Source organism: Phalacrocorax carbo, chromosome 12 (genome assembly GCF_963921805.1).
Source record: "Phalacrocorax carbo chromosome 12, bPhaCar2.1, whole genome shotgun sequence".
NCBI lineage: Eukaryota > Metazoa > Chordata > Aves > Suliformes > Phalacrocoracidae > Phalacrocorax > Phalacrocorax carbo.
The window spans coordinates 4,828,849-4,841,880 of record NC_087524.1 but is presented as its reverse complement, the minus strand read 5'-3'; the positions used below and the strand labels follow the sequence as shown (position 1 = coordinate 4,841,880).

Genomic DNA, 13,032 nt, shown 5'->3' with positions numbered 1-13,032 from the left:
AGGTTTTTTGCATGCTTACATACTTGAAATTCATTTTTTCAGTATAGCTTTTATAGACCCTATACATACACAAGATGCATGGAAATCCTAAGTTTTATGGTAATAAAGGCTGAGTTAATTTGAAGTTAATCTGTTGATAGAAGAGTTCCTTACTAAACCTTGTAGAAAGTTTTTTAAAAAACAAAAATTACTAATTCTTGAGACAGAGTTTTTTAGAGTTTAAGATGAGCCTTGGCTGAGTAATATCCTGAAGAAAAGCATTCTGTATTTTTCTCCCATTCTTAAATAGATTATTCTTTTGTTCGAGAAGGCGAGGCCTTTTTTTCCCATGTGTACCAGCAATGATTACGTCAACCTGTGAGTCCTTTTTTTAAAGCTAGACAGAGGTTATCATGTTTTGATTAATAAAAACAGTGCTTGCTATTTAAAAGATTATCTGCTTCAGCTGTTTATCAGAAGGATAAGCAAAGTTATCAATTCCAGCTTTAGACAACTTGCAAATTCAAGTCCTCATTTTCCTCATTTTCTTCTACTAGTTTTAGCATTAACTTGATGTGGTAGAGCACAAAGAGTAACACCATTTACTGCAGCAGCAGCTAATTTTAGTGAGGATGGTATCCTGCCTTAACTCTTACAAAATCTACTGTGATTTTGTCCTGAAAGCGGTTCTATTCTGCAAGTTAATCTAAGGACCTGGTCTTTCTTTGAAGCACAGAAAGATATGATCTATTTCCTGAAGAACATAAGCTGACAACACAAAGCTAGAGGACTTGTGGATAAGACTGGTTAGGGAGTTTTACAGCAGAAACAGAGAAGTGCAGAACAGTTCCTGGCATGAAAAATGATAAAAGTCTTAGACATGAAAAATAGACAAAAAATTAGTCCAGAAAAAACATAGACTTTTGTGCAGAGTGTAAATCATGGAGGGTGGTGAAGCTGAGAAGGAGGATCCTGGATTTTCTGTGATAAAACACAGAAGATTGGAATGAGGAAAGATATCAGAATCTGGAGAGGTAAAATATGTCAACAACCAAGACTTGCAAAGATGTGAATTATGGATGAAAGAAATATTTATAGGTGTAGAAACAGTCAACAGAAGTAAGTTATATTTCCACTTCTTCAGTATTTATATCCATATTTTAGCCATGAGCTGTGAGCCTTTATAATTCTGTTTGGCCTGTGCGCCCCTCTTTGGATACCAGCTGCTCTCTTGCTGCAGCAGCTTGTTCCATGTACTCTTACATTAAAGGCACGACACTCGCTTAGTTCTTCCAGTTGAGTGGAGAATTGAGAAATGCTAGTTTGAAATTAAGTTGTTGGGGTTTTTTTTTATCAGGAGGAGTTTCATTTATCTTCTACCTTGTTCCAAATCCAGTAATACCAGTGGCTGATCTTGTTTAGCCTATGACTTGAATCATCTTGGCTTAGCTTCCACGAAAAGATTTTCTTTTTGACAGCTTCATTTTTCTGTTAGAATGAAGCTGGCTTGTGAAGCCTCCATTATGGAAGGTTTCATTAAAGATAGTTTCCTTAAAGGCTTTCAAAATCCCTGCTTTAGCTTTCTGCTGGACTTGATCAATGGGCAGTCTGTCTAGTGAAATACATTTCAGATGAGATATTCCCCATAGTTTCTGGCAGTCTGGAGATACACTGTGGAGCCGCCATCTTACCTCTGCTCACTTCAGTGTGGTGAGCCTTGTTCTTCGACGTGAGAGGTTCTAATAAGTGGAGCCTGAAGGGTGATAGTATAATGCACAATAGGATCACGAACAGTGTTCTAGCCTGTTGCAAATTCAGTGTCAACCTTGCCAGTTTTTGAGGTCTTTGAGCAAAGCTGAAGTTCTGAGACAATGTGGAATGTAGATCTGTTCAAGGTGTGAATGTGAGCAGGTTTTGTAGTTGATGTTGTAATGGAGAAGGTGAATTATTGAGAATGCACGTCTAAATCTCATCAGCAAGCAGTGCATTGGGGAACAGTTAACAATAGCTGTGTTATCTCTCTTCCATCAGTCACTGCTTGACTGGGCACTCCTTACAGAGTTACCTTTCATTTCCTACTGTATTGGTAGGTGTAAGGTGTTTATAACTGTGGGTACTAAATAGTGTTGAATTTGCAAAGCACCAGTATTTCTATGGCATTGCGTTGTCGTGTGCTACTTGCAGTCTTGTCTCCTAAGTTATGTCATCACCTGCAGCTGAGCCACCATCTGAGCTGTCTGGTCCGACTGTCCTTCCCTGACCTCAGTGTCCTCTCCAGAGCTCAGATGCCGCTGACAGCTACAGCTTGTTAGCGATTGGGATGTGTTAGTTGCCTTTTGGGAGTGCATCTTCTGGTGCAGTTTCATCTGAAAAGGATGCACTTTGTGTGCTCCAAGACTGTAAACTAAAGCACAGTAAGCGAGGATGTTTGGGAGATTCGCTTCAGAAGTGCATTTGTGGTCTAAAATAAACTGACAACATAGACACAAACTCTACACCCTCAGGTTCAGCAGTGAGGCACAGGAGAGTCTGGTACAGGCTGCACTTTCTCTGCCTTCTGGCTGACAGGGAGCCTTGTATTTCCAAGGAAAGTCCTTGAGTGAGAAGAGCTGTCATGCCTGGGGGGCCAGTGAGGCGCTGTGGCTGCTAGGGAGCAGATGGGTGGTAGCGGATGTTTGCGTCATGCCTTTCTCTGCCTCTTTCCGAGATAACGCTGGTTGTGACAGTGCCAGTTCAGTCCGTATATGCAAAGCACTATGCAAATATACAATCCCTGTAATATAAAATGACCATTATATTTTGCACTGTTTTTATTTTGGCATAAGCTTATGTTCTGTTGCAGTCAAGAACAGTGCGAATGAGCTTTAAGAGCTTTTTTTTTTACGAAATCTTTCAGAACTGTTCCGTGCAGATTGAAGTAGATAACAGAATTGGAGTCTCATGTAGAATCAAAGCAAACAAGACTGAAAGGAAGCCCAGAAGCTCACTGCGCTTCACCTGCTGCCCAAAACAGGATCGGCATGTCAAAGTGGTGTTCTTGACTGTACTATTTTCCCCAATCTTTCTTGCAGGAGTTTCAGTGACAGAGATCTCTTGGTATCCGCAGATATCAGCACTGCTTCACTCTCCTTGAAGTTATACCTGTTCCCCATTATGTAACCAGGATATTCCTTGTTACAAATGAAGTCCATTACTTTTTTCCTTGCCAGTCTAGATACAGATACTGTTACTCTTCGGCTCTTTCAGAAGCCTTTTACGTATTTGAAAATTTCTCAACAGGTTATGTTAGCCCAAAGGCTTTATTTAGGGCTGCTATAATCTATCTTTTGACTTTTAGTAGAATATATTAAGAAAAGGCAATTTTCTGTCTTCCCATTGACTGATAATAGAGATTGCATAAAATGAAAATGACAAGGGGAACCTCATGTAGCATATTTTATGTTAATTATAAGAGAATGTATTGTAACCAGTCATTATGAACTTGGGGGTTATTATTAGAGGACAGAAAGGATATTTGCTCCCTCTATGGAATGAGACTTTATTGATATTTAAAAAAAAATTGAGGTAAAAGATTTGGACTGTACTGTCATTATGCATGCAAAAACCTCTAAAGATACTTGTGAAGCAATGCAAAAAAATGAACTCTTTTTCCTGGAAAGGAAGAAGAGTACAGTATATACTACTACGACTGTTTATACATTTAAATCATTATTGAAAAATTGTTGTTCTGAGAACTCATTCTAAACTTATTTAGTCCGAAGGCTCATACTCACTGTTTTGGAATCATTGTGTTGATGTTTCAGGCTTCCCACACGGTCTTAACAAAGCTTGGCGTCTTCCTTCTTAGGAAAAGTTTTAATTTTCAAGGGATATCACTGCTAGGATATTCTAAAACTACCATGAATGTTTTGTAATAACAGATAAAACGTGCATACTCCCAGATACATGCATTTTCCCAGAAGAATGAAAAATGTTTTGTAACTTTGGACGTATAGTTTCACAGTGCAGTGAGCTCAGATAAATTGTATCTTGTAGCAAGAGGGATATGAAGAAAAAGGCTGACCCACATGGGTTTTACGTGATCATTTTTCATTATTTCTTGTGGCAGTGGAGTCGTGATGTCCCAGTCAAGGCCTCAAACCCCTTTGTACCACAGACTCTACTAAGGAGGTGAAACGGAGCCACACCCTGCCCAGATGATCCTTTTATTTGAAGTTTTCACAAGAATGCAGGTGGCTGAAGCAGGTGTTTGGATAAGTCAGGAAGCAAGCACGTTTTGGCCGGTAGCTTAACAATCCCTGAAGGAAGCCTCAGTTACCAGCTATCTAGCTAGTACCAAATATAGAGATATGAGGAAAGACCCCAACTAAAAGAACGCATTGGGTTGTTTAAATACAGTTAGGATGGAGCGTACTGCTGAATAAATGAATGAACAGTTTAACAGAACAAAACCAACAAATTGTCTTTCTTTTGCACAGCCCAGTCCAAGAGTTAAAGGCGAAACCTAATAAATTTTTTATTTGTTTTGTTTTAGAACGTCAAGCGTGTACCTCTATGGCTGGCTCCAGCGTCCTTCCCTCCAATGTGGCTGGTATCAGCAAAGAGCTGATCGAACTGCAGCACCTCATCCAGTTCCCGGAGGAGGTTGCCAGCATTCTGACCGAGCAGGAGCAGGAGCTCTACCGGAAGGTCTTACCCATTGACTACCTCTGCTTTTTAACCAGGGATTTGGGTAATGCTGAATGTCAAAGCAAGCTACCATCTATTAAAGCTTCCATATCTGCTACTATTCTTTCTTCCCCAAATGGTGAACATAATGCTGTAGAAGATCTTGTGACAAGGTTTAATGAGGTAAGACAAAACTTTGAAATTACTTTTCATAAGGGTTATTACCCGATTTGTAGGTTAGTTATTTCCTTTATCTCTGAGCTGAATTTAGCTGTAATGACAAATTTTTAAAACAGAAGTTAAATTGACCAGGGGATTTAGCTAAATAACTTCCACTGAATTTGATAGGAGTTATGCGACCGATCTGCTCAGTGAGTTTGGAAAACTGCAACCTAAGTTTTTCTTGCACATTGTAAAATAAACAGGAAGAAAAAACTACAGGCTTCTCTTTCTTTGTATTTATAATGACAGTATGGGGTATACTTTCAGTCAGTTTATTATTTTGTTTAGGAGTCGGAGTTTTATTTATTTGTTTTGGATTTTTGTAGACTAAGCAGGATCTCAGGAGTCAGCACAGAAGTATTATAAACTAGAAGTTTCTGTATTCTGTATAATATAACTAAACTAATCAGCCCTACTTATTTATTTATTTAATCACTGGGTGTGTTTTGAATGTTGTACGAAGCAGTGTCATTTGGCATGACACATTTCCATAAGATAAATCATGAGTTCTTTGCTTAGATTTTACTTTATTTTTGTAAGGTGATCTTCTCATCAGTTTAATAGAAAATTGATCAAGGATTGAGAAAACTGAAGAAAAATCCACCCCAAAACCTGAAGCCAAAGCAAACCAAACAAAAACCCCCTAAATAAAACCTTAGGTTTTAGCTGCAGAAAATAGAACCCTTTCTTTCTTCCTTTTTTTTTTTTTTTTTTTTTTTTGTGTGAACCATATTCAAAGTTAGCAGTTTCTAGATTTGGAGAAGTGGAATAAAATGAAGGTAGTCTTTTAGTTTGTTATCTACTGCATTCTTATGCTTTAATAAGAGATGAAAATTGTACAGGCAACAAAATTAAGTAGATAGAGCAGAATATGTATTACCCCCCAGTGAACTTCCTTCTTCCTGGGCAAATAGGAATCAGTGACTGAATGTTTAGCATGTTTCAAAGTATTCCTGTTTCCTGCATGTTACTGAAATATAGGAACTAAACCAGTGTAAATATGTTGGCTTCTCTCACTGAATTCTATTATGGGAACATTAATGAAAGTTGCATCTACAATATTCAGTCTTTAGACAGAGCCTCAAAATTGTTTAAATTAGCTTTAGCTGCTGTATTTAGGAAAATACTGTGGCTGGTGTGTAGCTGGAGAGGAATCTAGCTCCTGCCTCAGCCAGGGTCCTCCTTCCCGTGGTGGTTCTCTTACGGTGATCACCGTAGTGGGGGCAGTGGGAAAAGATAAACTGGTCAAGCTCTAGCAGGGCCTGGGGAGGCACAAAGCCAGAGCAGTTTGTGAGGACATTTTGCAGTTAGCTGTGCAAATTAGATCGATCGCCATGTGCTCTGCCACTGAACAATCACAGGATTGAAGGGCAAGTAGGTCTTGTCAGAAACGGCTGATGATATTCCATATCAATGAGAATTTTAATGTTGAAGTTGCCTTTTGGTTAAACAGTCAAACATTATCTTTTAGTGTTAGAGGTTTGTGACTTGTTTGGTAATGCAACAGGATAAATTTTTGTATAATTTTAATTAATTCCTGAATATCTTGTGCACAGATTATATAATATTTGATGCATGGATTATTTAAAGTATAATCTGGAATAACTTTTTCAAAACATAGATGTTATATGTTTAAATGGCGTTATTGTACAGTATTTACTGCTTGTAATAAATCACTGTTTTGCGATCTGCTTTATCTTGTGGTGGAGCGTATCAGTTGCCATAGCCAATCACAAGCGTGAACTTTCAAAATGCCTTTGTTTATAAATGGCAAGAAAATTCTTGTGCAGAGAGTCATGCTTTTGTTGGCAAAAATCAGTGAGCACTTGCTGATTTTTTTTGGCATTGCCTATAGAAATACTGAAGTGTATTTTTAATGTGGGAGCCAGAATGACTTTTAGGATGACAGGCTTCTGATACATAACAGGGAAAAAAACATTCCGTGCCATTGTTCTGTTGAAGGAGCAATTATAGTATATAGAGGATTTTTCATAAAGCAATATGCTTTTTAGTAATTTTTCTGACACTACATGTTAATGAGGAACACTTTATAATACTTGTTTAAAATGAGAGTCAATAATTGCTCCTTTATTACACAAAGGAACTTCTTTATTTAATAGAAATGATACTGACATTTTCATGGAAGCTTTGATTGAGGGCTGCAGGAGTATTATAAAATACATTCGTAATTAAAAATAACAAAGATTAATATACTTTCAAATTATTAAAATATATTTTAAAAGGTGAATTTAAGTGAAAAGTAGGTGAAAAAAATTTGGTCTTATTAAGTAAATTTTACTAGGATTATTTACTGTTTAAATTCCAGTAACTCCCAGAAACTCCTGTTCATGACTGAAGTTGCAAACTCCTCTTGACTGCAGAGTGCAAGATCAGCAGTAGATATTGGGAAGCATCACATGGCTCTCTTACACTTTAAATGTTTGCTGTTACACACTGTTGTTGTCTAGATGTGAATGACTTAAATATTATTACTGGCGAGATACATAGAGGATGAATATATTCTAATCATTTGTTTAAACCTTTCTATTTACTGTTGGTTAGTGTTGCTTAGTACAAATTACTGTATTTAGACCTCAGTATGGTGTAAAAGGTATAGGAAAGAATTACACAGGAGAAAGCACTTGTGTTGAGTGGTCAGCCTTAAGCATTTGGCATGGAAATGGTCTATGAAGAACTGCAGAACTGAATCAGAGATCAGTTGCCCTCTGCAGTGAGTAAAATTGGTACCTGAAGACAATTAACACCTCTAACTGTGCAATAAATGACTGCTGTTATTTTTCTTACTCAGTTCTCATTTGCGGAAAAGCGTAATAGTGGACATACAGTCTAACACTGGATGAAGCCTGTAACGTGCATTTTCTTTTGCTGTATTACCTGGGTAAGGTGTTTTGGCTTGAGGTACTGGAAGTGATTCACTGATCATATTAATGCTGATGATCCATCAGCAACACTTCCTAAAATTATTTTTCTGTAGAAAGGCAGGATGATGGTAGCTGGAGCTTTTGCCAACTTCAGTGTTTCATTATATCTGTAGCTTGTTTTAACATTTTGAGAGTCTTGCAAGATTTCTGAAGATTATTGTGTCTCTTAGTATGACAACGGAAATACATTTTTTGCCAGATACTCTGTTCTGAGATCACAGCATTGTGAGCCTGATGAGAGGAGCTGAAAAGTGTAAAAAGGATAAAAAAAAATTTCAGAAACCAAGTTAAGAAAGATATAGTGAGGAATTATAGTGAGTAATCTAAGTAATTTAACATCCAAAGAGAAAAGTTGTGGTTGTGCCTCAGGCCAGAAGGACTTTGCTTTGAAGTGGAATGTGGGAGCCCATTCCTTGACGAAGGTTGACTAGGCTTTTGGCCAGCCAGACATTAACCAGTACGTTAGTGTTACTGAGTGACAATGCAAAAAATAAGTAGTGATACGTGGTATAAATTAATCTGTGGGCCTTGTCTCACCTTTTTTTCTTTGAAAATAGGAGCTCTGTTCCGGCCTTAAAGGCAAGGTAACAAACTTAGGAGAGCTCCTTTGTTACTGTCTTTGTGGCAAGGTTTCCCCAGCCTGCTTATACCTTGCCTGAAGAGCCACACAATTTGTTTTTAACCTGCCACAATCTGAACAGAGTTGTCATAATGTCAGCGTCTGCTCGAGGTGTCAGTGGACTGGGTCCTCTGTATTTTGGAAGAGGCATAATTCGTTTACCTCTGGGAGCTATGATAACTGCTCACCTTGCCCTTTTTTGCGTAGCTTTAGTGAGTGCTTTGGCCTTAACCCCAGGGGTGCAGCAAGGAACTTTACTGCAGCTGGAGTTACCTTTATTTGTCACAGGTACTGATGAAACTAAAAACTGACTGGCTTTTGTTTCTGATTTATGAAGGTCTTAAAAAATAAACAATGGAGGTTGGAGAAATAGATTACCTTTATTAATATTCACAAAAGTTGGAAATTATAGCACTCTAGATCCTCTTCATGTATACATTTTTTCATTTCACTGTCCAGAATGATAGGGGAAAAAAACTGTAGTAGTGTAAGTAGTGTAGAGGCATGAAAGATGGATAGCACGGATTAAGGCTGTAGCCTTAATGGCTTAATGGAGTCAAGCACTCCATGAATAGTAGCACAAACATGCAGCTAGCAAATCCTGTGCTGCTGAGGCTGGGAAACAAGCTACCTTTGTTAGAGGTGTGTGGTTATGGCTTAGACCTGAGGTACAGTTTCTAGAGGGGATTCAGGCATTATGTGTTTCCCTGTGTCTTTTCTTGTCATGGGTTTTCAAGTATCGGTTTATTCCCTCCTGTGTTAATCAAGGTGGCTGCCATGACAAGGAGCTTGTACACCCAATGACAAATTTGTTGTGAGAAGGGTCATTCATGAATGATCTGCTTGAATCCCACAAAATGGGATGGAATACATTCTCAGATTATATTTCATTTGTATTTTAAAAGTTTTGGGTCATTCCAGCTCTCAAGTCTCTACAGAAATTCACAGAGAAATAAAATATTCACAGGCAAATAAGAATCTCATAATCTGCTAAAGTTGCAGTATGTCTGGACAATTTACTGTCTCTGATGGAGTTTTTAGACAGATAGAAGTTCATATGATATATAGCCCAGCCACTACAGTGATTTTTTCAGGCTTTGCTTCCCTTCCCTTCCCATACAGAAAGATGACAGTCATGGTGGAGATTGCTACTGAAGTTTAAGTAACTTCTGCAATGCTGTTATAGAAAGCCTGGTCACAACTGTTTAAGAAATAATTCATAAAACTAAAGTTAAATTTAAAAAAATAATCAAAGAATTAGAAGACTAGGTAGATGCAAGGAAAAGTTGAGGATGGTTAACCACAGAAGGGTGGGATGCAGACAAAAGGTATTACCGGATAAGTATGATTCCATACTATACTCCAGAAAGAATACAGATTACTATGTAATAGTTAGCGGGTATTTAATGAGGTGGAGAAAACTGAGAGAAATTATACCATGCTTCTAATGGATTTGAAATACACATATTTCAGAATTAAAGAAAATAAATAGGTTGCTTAAGAAGAAATGCACCCTAGTGTTCTGCAATTAGCAAGGTGTTAATTACCATGAAAAGAACAGATCCAATAAATCACTTGTTGGAGTAATGTCATAGTGTGGCATCAAACACTGCAAATGAAACAAGGAGTTTTGTTGGATTTAGAAAAAGGAGAGAAAATTATATTTTATTCACCTGTATCTACAGCTCTTCTAGGCAGTCCGTGCACTATCATAACTATCTTAGACATCTAAACTTTATTTATTGGAAATGTTCTTTTATAATACTATGATTAAAATGCAGATTTTTTTCAGTTCTTCCTTAAGCCTGAAGTTTAGATCAGATTTAACAAATATATGAAATCCAAGGGTAAGTTAAATTACTAAAAGGAAAATGTTTTAACTGCTGCGGTTTTAGACTGCAGATATGTTTCTAAACTTTGTTTTGTCCAGTTGTCACCCTAATTTTCTAGGATGGCAGATTGTAATCTCAGCTGTCACAAAGTTTTTGTGTTTTGACCTCTTGTCTCTGTAATGTACAGAAAACTTAACAAAATTCTTTGTAAGATTTCAGAAGACATTTAAAGGAAAAACTGAAAATATGGAAAGTAATTCTGTTTTTTGCTTAATGTATCGTAGGAAAATTGGGAACTTGAATGAATGGATCCTGTTGTTTTTTCTCTCACTTTCTTCTTGCAACAGCCTGAGGTTAAAACGGTCTCAGAGAAAGGGAATTACATTTCTGTACCTTTAACCTGCTTGACCTGGAATTCTGTTTGTGTAACACATCTTGTTCCTATGGGTTGTCTGTTTCCTTACCTGTAGTATCAGCAGTCTGTTACTTCTTTATAAATGTTTTGAAGAAAACATTGTTTCAGATACTCTGAATGCATTTGGTTCAAATTTTCAACAGCAGGTGACTAAACAAGATTTTTGTGAAATAGGTTTGGTAGAATATTCTGTTTGTTCCAATTCTGGTTTTATTGCCAGAAGACAGTAAGGGAAGCCTTCTTTAAAACGATGGATTTTTAGATAGCATGTAGCTCCAAACATGGAAGTATTGCAGTATAGGAATTAAGATATCTTTAAATCTTTTCCAGGTAAAGAAGAACATTTCTGTATATTTTAAGGATGCATAGTGTCCCTATATATATATGTAAGGATAAATCTATTGCTAAGCCAGATGTATTTGAGAAAAAACTGTAGGTCTGTTACATGTGCCAGTTTCTAGCATGTAACTTTGATTCAATAGTTAATTCAGATTTACAGGAGTGGAAGAAGCAAATCCACCTTAGATAGTTCAAATATTCATATATGTTTCAGCTTTTAAGCTTGCTGCTTTTTTTTTAACTGTGCTAGAATAATTTAAAGCTATATAGTAGCCTGTGCCACATGAACTTAGATAATTAGAAGGTATTTTGCCATTTGTTTTTTATTTATGAAGATTTTGGGCTACAGGCTTTCCGTAAAACCAACTATAAATTATTATTATAATTACAAACTATAAATAAATAGTCTTTAAAAGTTTGATTAAAACTGTAGCTTTATGGTAGTGGAGACTTGGTACAACATGTACTCATCAGTGAGACGCAGCTGATATTTCATTTGCTTCTAATAATATCAAATTGATCATAGAGTCTTGTAAGAGCAAGGCAGTGGATCGAGGTAAAGACAGTTTCTCTTTCCTGTTACTAAATGTGATTAAAAGCTGATTCTGAATTAGTGGCTAGCGTGGGAGGAGGAGAGTGAAATGCAGTAACATCTAGCGCTGCAAAACTATTGGCTTTTGGATTCTCTAAGATGGTGCACATAATAATACTACTACTCATAGTAGTAATATATCTTTCTGCTCTGATAGAGCACTGATTACCAGAAGTTTAGTTTTCATGGACGTATAAAAACTGTGGGAGGAAACTATTCAGGAGATTCTGCAGTGTTAGCAGAGCCCTGGTAGATGGGAAGAGATTAGGAGAATGGTAGCTAAGTGTGGTTTTCAGGGACCCTGAGAACTGTAACAACATACTTTTTCCCGTCTCTCCTTGTTGCCTGCCGTGCCTTTCTCTTCATTTAGTTCTTTTCTATGATTCCTCTGTGCTATTATGAGTTCGCCCTGCTTCTTTACTTCAAGTGCCGTGCGGTCCTTACTCAGTATGATACCTTTATCGTATTCCATAGTCTTCTTGGCACCTGTTCTGTATCTTTACCCTCCCAGACTCTTGTACATTTATGGTGTTCACCCCCAGCCACCCCTCTGCACCTTGCCAGCAGAGCAACCACAGAAACACAAGTTCAGTGTACCTGTTGTAAACATTTATGTTTATGTAAACATTTTAAATAATTTCAAGCATTGCTTTGTATAAACATGAGTCTCCTGTAACTCAACCTTTCTAGCCACAGCTTCAAGTAAAAGAAAAGCAATAAAAACTTAAAACAAACTGAAGTATTTAATTTTCCGTGCTGAGATATGTATACAAAGCAATTGCGATGCCTTAGACTGAAAGTTGCACCAGACAGAAAGATCATTCAAACAGCTGTCTGAAGGAAGTCTGAAACTGTGTATGGAACTGAAAACGCGAAATAAGCGGTTCAATATATAAGGCGATTTTTCTGGAAAGACTGAATTGCCAGAAAATAAGCTAAGAAGGTAAAAATGTTTGAACTGCCCCAGTGTAGCCTGCTACTGGGGTGATTTCATCATTCATTAAGTCATTCTTATACTCACTAAAGTTAATTAAAAATATGGCTATTTAGGACAGTAAATGATAATGATAGTTTTATTTGTAATGGTTTAAATTTATACGTTTTCCTCATTGTTCATTCAAAACACAAATTTAAACCCTCGCTAGCAAAACAGAAACATATCATTTTACCGAAATAATGGAATGTAAATAAATATTGCGCTCTGTCTCTTAGTTCAGCATTTTTTTGCAATGCCTAAATGGGTTTGCATAAGACTTTTTTAAAAATTGTGTTTGTACAAATATCAAACTGTTTCCAGTCCTTGTTTGGAATAGTGTTTAATCAGATTTAAAATGGTAAATGTTCTTAGTAAGGTTATATAATTTCACTCAAGCATGTAAAGTGAACCGTCTTCATAAGATGGTTCATAAGACAGGCAATTTAAG

At 37.0% G+C, this 13,032-nt stretch overlaps 1 protein-coding gene across 4 annotated transcripts in view; it reads left to right on the top strand.

Moving 5' to 3' along the window:
- PLCE1 (phospholipase C epsilon 1) overlaps nucleotides 1-13,032 on the top strand; it is a 169,598-nt gene that overhangs the window by 101,580 nt on the left and 54,986 nt on the right. For all 4 annotated transcript variants that reach the window (XM_064463805.1, XM_064463808.1, XM_064463806.1 and 1 more), the window contains exon 4: nucleotides 4,514-4,830. In XM_064463805.1, coding sequence (XP_064319875.1) covers nucleotides 4,514-4,830 — 317 coding nt within the window. The remainder of the gene's footprint in view (nucleotides 1-4,513; nucleotides 4,831-13,032) is intronic.